The 10,620-nt window shown below is 34.0% G+C and overlaps 1 protein-coding gene across 1 annotated transcript; it reads left to right on the top strand.

The window, feature by feature from the left end:
- Window positions 1–3,741: 3,741 nt before the first annotated feature.
- Window positions 3,742–5,333, top strand: cabp5b (calcium binding protein 5b; the record flags this gene model as incomplete). The annotated part of the gene is made up of 4 exons (XM_058768231.1): window positions 3,742–3,898; window positions 4,093–4,202; window positions 4,294–4,441; window positions 5,305–5,333. Coding segments are annotated over 4 exons (444 nt in total), but the record flags the coding sequence as incomplete, so codon positions are not given.
- Between the last annotated feature and the right edge of the window lie 5,287 nt (window positions 5,334–10,620).

Genomic DNA, 10,620 nt, shown 5'->3' with positions numbered 1-10,620 from the left:
CCAAAATTAATTAAACTTGCTCTCATCACTAAAATCAACTTTGGAGCAGTTCTCCTCTCTCCACACAACACGCTCCTCAGCAAAAGGTGAGCTTAGCCTTTTGATTCTTTCTGCTGATGAGAGGCTTGGTCTTTACTTTCGATCCGAATTCTCTTAAATGTCCCAAAACAAATCTATACCCCTTTCAGCACTGAACTGGCAAGCAATTCCAGCTGCAGTGTTGAACCGATTCCCCATTGAGAGTCTCCGCATTAACCTGTCCTCTCATGCATTTGTTATACTGTATGTAGATGACCAGCCTTTTGGGGGACTTGAATTGGTGTCATTGTAAATCTGCAATATTCTAGAAATCACAGATTTGGAACGACCAACTTCTCTTGCAGTGAGTGAGTGAAAGGTTCATCCCTTTGGCCTTCATCTGGACTGCCTCCTGTCACAGGGTTTCAGTCACCTTAGAGCAGCCCGCCATCTTGCAATTTCAGTGAAAAATAGAGAAATTATGCCAGTTAAATAGAGTTTGTCATATAATTAAGGAAATACATATGGAGTGTATTGAAAATCTGCAATAGCACAAAGTTTCCTGTAAGGGGTAGGTTTAGGTGTAGGGTTGGTGTAGGGCAATAGCACATACAGTTTGTACAGTATAAAAACCATTACGCCTATGGGATGTCCCCACTTTTCACAAAAACGAACATGTATGTGTGAGTGTGTGTGTCCATAAGTTATTTGTATTATTTTGTCCTGTTTAATGAGTTTGATTCAACAAAAAACAGACTGTAACAAATAGTTTTGAAGATGTCAAAACATTGTGATCACAATTTCACCATCAGTCTCCATAGTAACATGAGGTTTTTCTCCTTGTAGATATTTCGCTTTTTCTATGTATTTCACATCTCTGTCTTCAGGCTGTTTCAGAGGCACCTATAATGACATAACTCTCCAAACCTCATTCCTTTTGCTCCTTGTTTTCATTATACCTCATTCTGTCATATGATCATTTGACTTTTTTTTCTATTGCTCTATTCTAATCCTCGTTTCTAATCAGACCAGTTTACCCCCACTATCTCTGTTGAGCAGTAATCTTAACATACAGCACTAGTAATGGTGGTGAGCGCAGAGAGCTCTGGGATTACTGGGCTACTCTTATGCAAACACATTTCAGGATTCAAGAAAATGCTGTGCATTAGGAGTTTACATAACAAACAAGTCATGCATGCATGCATGCATAACATACTGACAGACAAACATGATGATGGTGTAATACGTCATTATATTCAGTCCTTATATAAAACACATACACATGGATTATGAGACATTTACATCTGCAGTAAAGAAGGTCACAGCAGCATTGAAGAGCATTTAAGGTAACCTTGTTTGGTGTTTTTGGCAAAAATAAATGTAAATAATATTGAGCTTATTTATTTATGAAGAATTTCGATGCACTACATCTTTATGATGACTTAGTGCAAATTAGTGCAGATGTTTTTTGATCATGCGTCTGTAACATGCAGATTAAAGGGGAAAATCTAAATAGAATAATAATAAAAAGCAGGTCAGGCATTTGCAGCCACAGAAACTTGTTTTGTCTGGTTTTGTTGAAGAAGTTGGATTTGATCTCTCTGCCTGTATTTCTCTCTCACTCTTACTCTCCCGCACTCATGCGTTTATTCTCTGACTTGCTCCCTCCCTCTGTATCGTTTAATCATTCAGGAGCTAGTGACTGACAGTTAGAAAGGTTTGTTCTTGCTCTGAATCGAAGAACAGGAAGAAAGAAGCTCCATACAGCAGAATAAAACTGTTGAGGACTGCCCTTCCTCCACTTCTGCCTGTGGACAGAGGAGCTGAGAACAGGTGAGGGAACTTTTGTGTTAGAAACTCAGTTACAGTGCTCGGAACTGCAAAATAAGAATTAGCTTTCTTCTTTCACAACTGTATACATTTTTAGGCACAGGCTTACTGTAGTATTATCTTACTACATATTTCAATTGATTAATTAAAAAGGTTTCATTTGTTAACATGAACTAAAAATGAACAATTTGACCAGATTTATTGTTAACGTCTTAATTTAATCATTTACTAATACATTTTAAAATTAAAAGTTGTATTTGTTAACATTAGTTAATGCACTGTGAACAAGCTGTAAAAACATATTATTGCTCACTGCTTGTTCATGTTAGTTAATACATTAATGTTAACAAATATGACCTTTTTGTAAAGTGTTACCAGCTTTTATATTGAAATACTTATAATATTAAAATATTTAAAATAATATTATGAATGTATTCTTTTTAAGTATGCATTTTATATATATGTATACATATATTTGGTCTCAAAATAATATATTGTATTATAAACCATATTCTTAATAAATAAAAACTAAAATGTATTTGATGGCATGTTGAGAAAATGTGGTGTTATATTCAGTAGTTGCAGAGTTTAGTTTAAGTAAAGTCAATTTTGTCACAATACACATTGCAGTGTGTTAAATATTTGAACATTTTTAGAGACACACAGAAGACACAGAGAAAAAGCTGTCAGATATGAGTCTGGGGCCGGCGTGCATTTTCCTGAAAGGAGCTAAAAACGTCGTAAGTCTATTGGATTTTATCTAGTCTTTTATTTATTTTATTTTTGTCCTGTACTTTGGTACTGGCTGATACCGATTACACCGCTACATTACAAAATCCCACAATTCCAAGCTCTAGTAGTTGATTTTTACCTGAAGTTCCTCACTAATCTAAGCATCTGTTTTTTTACATACTAAACTATTGCTGAACTCATCCGAAAACAATCAGCTAATCCTCATCTAGAGTTATAATTACCTGAACTGGTCTGTAGCAAAAGAATGACATCTCTTTATGCTAGTGGATATAAGAGATTAATGAGCGACTGCAGAAAATATAATGATATTTATCTGAGAGAATGATTTTAAAAGATATCAACAACAAACTGTTGCTTACATACACTTTATATAAAGGTTATGCTCCGTTCTACTAAATACAAAAAAAAAAAAAAAAATGACGCACATATGCAAAGGAACCCTAACTGTTGCTGTTTTACAGGAGCGTACGCTCGCTGATGAGGAGATAGACGGTAAGCCATATATTTTACTGTGTTTACCCTGAAATAAAATGCTAATGAAATTACAGTATCAACAATTAAAACAGATATAATATTTACTTTTAACAGAGTAACTGATCATTTATTGTTAAATGAAATGATTATTTATGTTGCAAATATTTACCTACACTTTTCTGGTTCATTTATATAACCAGATTAACCTACAGAATAAAATGCAAACCAGATGTGAAATGCCAGCTGCCAATGCAATTCACTGAGTCCCACTGAAACCGCTTCTATTTTATCATCTTTTTTCATTTAATATAACATTTGTTGATAAAAATGACATTATCATCAATTAAAGTGAAAAGCTGAATTGAAAAATTAAAAACAACACAACTCGAGCTGCATGAATTCCACCAGCTTGATTTGAGAACGATCCAAATTTTGTCCCATCTGTACAAAGTCACATGATCAAAGTCCCAGACTTGCTTATTTGATTAGTGACCTAGATATAGTGAAGAATCCAAAATAGTTTCAGCGTATGGCATCACTTTTCTTAGCTTGACATTTTTTGAAATAAAAATATGTATATTTTCAGGTTCAAATGAAAAAAAAAAATAAATAAAAATCCCAGATTTTCAATGTGTTTGAACAGTTCGTCATTTAGAAACCTGGTAATTGAATGTTGCAGAGCTGCGCGAAGCGTTCGATGAGTTTGATAAGGATAAGGACGGTCTGATCAGCTGTAAAGATCTGGGCAACCTGATGAGGACCATGGGCTACATGCCCACTGAGATGGAACTGCTTGAACTTAGCCAGAACATCAACATGAACCGTAAGACATCTTATGTCTCTCTCACATATGATTTGTTGCTCCAGTCAATGTACTTTGTGCTAATGTCTGTTCATCAGTCTGGCTGAAACACTGTAGATAATTCTCTTAATCCATGGAGGTTTCATTTATTTATCATCTGTTGATCACGTGGATCTTTTTTCCTAATATTTATTCTCTATCTGCCTCTTTTTCAGTTGGAGGAAGTGTAGATTTCCAGGATTTTGTTGATCTCATGGCCCCGAAGCTGCTGGCAGAAACGGCTGGAATGATCGGACTAAAAGAGTTAAAAGATGCATTTAGAGAGGTAAGAAAATGTTCCTTTTTTTTCAATTTCAAAAGCATTTTTCAAATAAATAGCATAGCTTAGTGTAATCTTTGAATGTAATTTTCTATAGTTTGATATGGATGGTGACGGCACTATCACCATCGAAGAACTGAAGCATGCAATGCTAAAACTGCTTGGTGAAAATACGAACAAGAAGGAAATAGAAGCCGTGGTCCGAGAAGCAGACAACAATGGAGACGGGACCGTTGATTTTGAGGGTAAAATAGATTCATATTTAATCAAATAATGTAGACGGCATACTTTTGTCGTCATCATTTACTCATTGCCCTCATTTTGTTCCAAACCTGTATGAGTAACGACAGGTTGCCATTGACTTGACATTTTTCTCTCTACTGTGGAAGTCAATGGCTACCGGCAACTGTTTGGTTCCCAATCTGTTCTAGTATAGCACTGCCACACATCTGTAATACAAACAGGTCTAAAGTACCTTTCTAAATGTGGAAAAGGTCGAGAATGTGCTCATTCTGAACCCTGACACTAGAAAAAGTATGTGTTTTAAATTTTCCACTCAGTATTTTTGTTTAAAAAATTATTTTTATTTTTATATACATTTAATTTAAGCAAAAGTGCATAAGATGTTAAGCATTTTTAATGATGTGTATTTTTTTTTTTACCATATTAGTATTGTTTATTTATGACAGAATAATTCTTTAAAAAGAAATAACATATTTGCTAATGGCATAACAACAATCTACTCAAGTCAAGATATATTCTCTGAAAACAAGTGAATTTTTTTCATATTAAGTGTTTTACAAAAATGCACACGTTTCCACATATCAGAAACCATTTTCTAGATTAATATTTTGGCCGGGTCTCTCTTGGAAAAGAGACTTTAATCTCATTGGATTACCCAAATGAATAAAGGTCACGTAAAATAATATTGATAATAATTAATCTAAAATGTAAACATGCTGCTTGCCGTTGGGGATTGAGAACCAAAGATATCAATAATGCATTTTAGGCAGTCACTGTTGCTACTTCACATCTGATGGACTGGATATTTAGACACAATCTCACGGTATATCAACTTTGGTCTTTTTTTAATCTCTCTTTCCTTTAGAGTTTGTCAGAATGATGTCTAAAAACTGAGAAAACACCTCAAAGACATTGAAGAAGGCCTGAAAATCACTCCAAAGAAGAAAATATCTGCATCAGAGACTCTGGCGACAGTACTATGCATATGCACTGTAAAAAAAAATTGTTCCAAAAAGTTAAAATAATTTCCGCGCTGTCTTAAATTTTTGATATAATTTAAGGGACAACTGGAATATTTTAGTTGAATAAACTAAAAATTTTAAGTCAGCGGGGTAACAATTTTTTTTTTTTTTTTACAGTGTGGGAACATTATTTTATACCATTTTGTTTGTGTATTTTTATCTTACTCTTTGAGTGCCACTTTGTTTTGCTTTAGATGTTATATGACCTCAAATGCTAAATCCTCCTTAAGCTCTGTAAATGATCATTTTGTCATATGTCAGTATTATGTAACAATATTTCAGTGTATGTCTGATATATATGTTCAGAATTGGATTGTGTCTTTCATTGTACATGCATTCTTGAACTTTTGGCATACAACCAAGTTTTAAAAAAACTCTCTCAGACAGTCATTAATTTTGCATTGGTATGTGTGTATGACCTGATATAGCTATAATTTGATCATCTAGGCTTTAGCTAAGCTCATCAGTGAAAATGACAAATGTCATCAGGGGACGGGGCCACAGTCTATCCTCTCTCTAATTGCTGCAGTGCATCAGTGTGTGTCTGTACATACTCACATATAGACATTTTAAATAGAAAGCGCATTACATGAGTAAATATTATGAAAGAAATAGTCTGCAATAATCTGCCAGTCATTTCCTCATGCAAGTTCAATCAACATTTACATGAATTCATTTAGCGGCAACTTTTACCAAAGCTACTTACAAATAAGAGTAATACAAACAGATGTGTGATTAATGAAAAAAAAAAAAAGGCACCAATTCTCACTATTAACTAGTTTCTTATTAGCATGCCTATTATTAACATATTGGCTGTTTATTAATGCTTATAAAGCACATATTCTGCATGACCATATTCTACATCTCTATTCCTACCCAATACATAAACTTAACTATCTTACTAACTATTAATAAGCAGCAAATTAGATTTTTGAGGCAAAAGTCGTAGTTAATGGTTTGTTAATAGCAATAACTGGACCTTAAAATAAATGAAAACCAAAAATAAAACCAAGAAAAAATAATATCAGTAATGCTACTATATCATATATATATGATTTTTCTGTACATTTATGGCATATCCCCCTTACATAGTCACCACCGATAAGCTACTCCTAAATATAATGTAGAAACTTTAATTTTCTGTGAAACTGCTTTTCAACAATTTGTATCATGAAATCTGCTATATAAATAAACAAGAACTGAATTGAATACACACACACACACACACACACACATACAGTATGTGTGTGTGTGTGTGTGTGTGTGTGTGTGTGTGTGTGGATAAAAATAGGCTATATGTATATGAATGGATGCTATTTAATAAAAAACATTTTTTTATAAATTATTATTATTTTTTATAAATTATTAATTTTTTTTAAATATATTTTATTTTAATATAGTTTTTTTGTTATTTGAAGATAATTTACACATTTATTTATTTATTTTTCTTATGTGGAACACACACACAAAATACATTTTTGAAATATAAGAACAATGACCTGTGAGAGATGATCCATCAGTTTGATACAAAGTGTAAAGTTCAAAATAAAAAGTGAAACATCTGTTTAAGGGACTTCTACACAAAAGAACATTCTGCATTAGACCAATAATCTCAACACTGACACAGATTATTGGCACTTGTACATTGCACTATGGCCTGAAAATGACATTAAAGTAGAGACCACTGAGAAACAAAATATAATAATAAATATAATCAAATCCTGCAGTCCACTAATCCCTTTAACCTTGTCAACTGATCACGCATTTCCAAGAAATCCACGGCAAATCTGCTCAGCTCACGCTTCTCTAGCTGATCTGCTAAGCCTGTGCTGCTGTTAAAACATCTGCTCCACGATGAACCTCTGTGCAGTCAGCATGTGGAGTATACCTTATCTTAACTATCCAAAACCTTGCACTCTTTAAATACAGCAAACCACAGATATCTTCTGACCTAATTAAACTCATCTATTGTTCCTGATTTAGGCAGGCAGATAAACCTCTGTGCCAGATGTGCTGAAAGACTTTGCTAAGCAATTAATAACATCCGGTCTGTCACCGGAAGTGCAACTGGGAGAAATGCATACACATGCACAGACGTACACAACATTACATCATAACCAGTGCATTTGTTCCAGGGTTCCTAGTAAATCATATAGCTTAGAAGGCTTATTTGCTCTGATGTGATTATTTAAATGTTTATGAACAAGGTATTTAGGATTATGTATGGGTATGGCATCCATGGAGTCATAAAGATTATAGCCTTGATGTTATCATCTGACATAAAATAAATTAGAAATATTCTGCACTATTTCTAGGTCATTAATCAAATAAGCATAAGCATAATACATCTATCTATCTATCTATGTAGTAAATAAATCTATTAAATTGCAAAATAATGCATACAATTAAAAAATTGCAAATAAAGGCATTTTAACTAGTAGACTTTGGAACTCATTCTACTTTTTGTTTTTATCTTTGTTTTATATTTAACATCTTTTGTGTTTGTGGTCTACAGAGAAAATTGTGCCTCAGGTCAGTGGTTTAAAAAAAGGTAGCACTTTATTTTAAGGACCAAATTCTCACTATTAACTAGCATGCAAATTATATTTTATATTATAAAGAACTCATTAATTCCTTATTCTGCATGACTATATTTTAGATTCTTAAATCCTGCCCCATACCTAAACTTATACTAATTATTAAGATACAGCAAATTAGGTGTTTATTGAGGCAAGTCATTCTTCTTCTTGACAAACTTGGCATTTGTAGGACATTAAATCTAATCCTTTAACCATATTAAAGGATTATTCATACAAATATAACATTTCACCCTTATTAATATTTCCTATCAAATCAAATAAAGGAAGCCAAACCCCAAATATTTTTATCATTGCATGGTCCAAAATATTTTCATTTAGGAAACACCAGGACTTAAAACAATAGCATGTAATGATAACAGATGATAAACATTAGGTTGCCCTGGCTGGAGCCGACATGGAGTCAGAGCATGTCTGAGGGAATCCGTAAAAATAAATTACATAATGCTGAACTTAATTTCTTATTTATTTTTATTATTTAATCCCACTATATAGGCATTTTCCCTCTGACGCTACATAATCTCAAATTTATCCATCACACTCTCCTTCTGTCTTCCACTCATTGTGTGCATTTAATCCAGTATTTAAAGCAGGATGTTTTCTGTTCTTACACTGCTTAAAATCTTTATGATATAACAGGTTTTGTGTTCTGCTCAGTCTCTTCACCTGTTGAAATCACAGCATTTGCACTCTAAACAAAAATGGTGCTAAATAGCACTAAAAGTGGTTCACTGCATGGGGAATTTGAAGTGCTATGCTATATAGCACATATATTTCAAGGTGTTATGCAGAACCATAAGAGGACCCTCATTCTCCTCCCCAGATTTCAGATGTGTAACTCCGCTCTCATGTGTTTGCTATGAATGGGAATTTACTACAATGGACCCTTTTCACAAGACTGTGACGACGTGTTTCAGTGGTCATCAGCATTGTAAATCCTCGAAAGTTTTTTATATTTATATGGTTTTTTTTTTTAAATGTATGTACATTTATAACACTATACTTTGTGTATCACCTTTGCATCAAATTACAAAAAAATTTAATAAAAAAATAGTTAACGCTAATGTTGCTAATGCAGTGTCTGTGGGAGGGATGGTAAATTTCGATGAGGTGCAGATCAGAAGACACCAAAATTGCGTAGAAAGGACATACAACCGCACACTCACTTGCAAATAAGCTTCTTTATTTTACCACCGTTTTGGCGAAAAGCCTTACCTTGACAAAGGGTTTTCACCGAAACCTTGGTAAAATAAAAAAGCTTATTTGCAAGTGAGTGTGCAGTTGTATATCCTCTCTACGCAAAAAAGGGATGGCATTGATTTGGCACTGTTTTCTCTTCTGACTGCCGTTATCAGTCTCTCTCAATTTTTTTCCTTTGATTGAAAGTCGTGAAAACACGGTCGTGGAGTTTTTTTCTTCTGCTATTTGAGCAAATGAAAATGCAAAAAAAAAATATTTTTGTGGTAGGCCTACTCTCCTATTCACTGTTCTCAAAGTTTACCCAAATGACAACTTCCGCTGCTGAGAAACACGAAAATGTGTAAAAGCTCTATGGCAAAAGCTGTTTTGAATCACTTTTATGCTTTCCTGAGGTCAAAAAATCTTGCATGGCCCGGGGCGCTGGAACATTTCCTTATACGGGGGCCTTGGGGGGCAAAAAGGTTGAGAATCATGTTATCTTCAGAAAATACACTGTATTTTAATGTCATTTTTAAGTCTTTATCCAATAAAACTAAGAGAGCCTTAGAGAACCTTCAAAGAACTATCCACCTTTTTCTTCAATGTGGAAGTAAGCCTATGGGTGAGACTTCCGGGGTAAATAACGAGAACAATAACAACGTGCAGTAAACGGTAAACCTGTTTGCACTAATGTTACAAACCAGTGTGTGTTCATAATTAATATAATAGCCTACATTAAAATAATACGGTCGGCCACACCAATTCTCAATAGCAGCAAAACGAACTGTTTTGTACAGCTAAAAATAGCTGCATGCGGATGAGACCAGAAACCAGACTCATAGAATTGACAAATGCCCATTTTTACAGCAAGAAAAAGTTGGATACAGCAGCTTCTTTGTATGGCGGTTGTGCACCTCAACCACCCCAAAGACCCGCTGAAGAAACACTTTTTTGTGCGTGTGGGAAGACTTTAGAGTCACAATTTGATAATATAGTTTTGTTTCTAAAAAAAAAAAAAAAAAAAAAAAAAAAAATGGAGGGGAGGGTGGCATATCCATTCTTACTGAATATAAAATACATGAAATCACAAATTCTCTCACTATTTCTTACCAATTTTTCCTAGCCTGGATTGCATTAACTTCCATCCATTAATAACATTAACAAACACAATGCTAAATCCCTGACCGCTCCCGTTTAGATTCCTCAATTCTTTCTCTAGACCTCTTTTGCCTTCACCCTTTACATTAACAAACATGATTATTTTGCTAAATAAGTATTGCCGTAGTTTGTCATTCAGCTTACCTGTCTTTGCTCGGTTCACTGCGGCACCATATTGTCTGAAAGAGATATTTACATTTATTTAATAACGGGCTAAGCAAACAT

This window comes from Onychostoma macrolepis, chromosome 03 (assembly GCF_012432095.1).
Source record: "Onychostoma macrolepis isolate SWU-2019 chromosome 03, ASM1243209v1, whole genome shotgun sequence".
In the NCBI taxonomy this organism is placed as follows: domain Eukaryota; kingdom Metazoa; phylum Chordata; class Actinopteri; order Cypriniformes; family Cyprinidae; genus Onychostoma; species Onychostoma macrolepis.
Note: the sequence above shows the minus strand (reverse complement) of the source record. Positions and strands in the feature narration are given on the sequence as shown.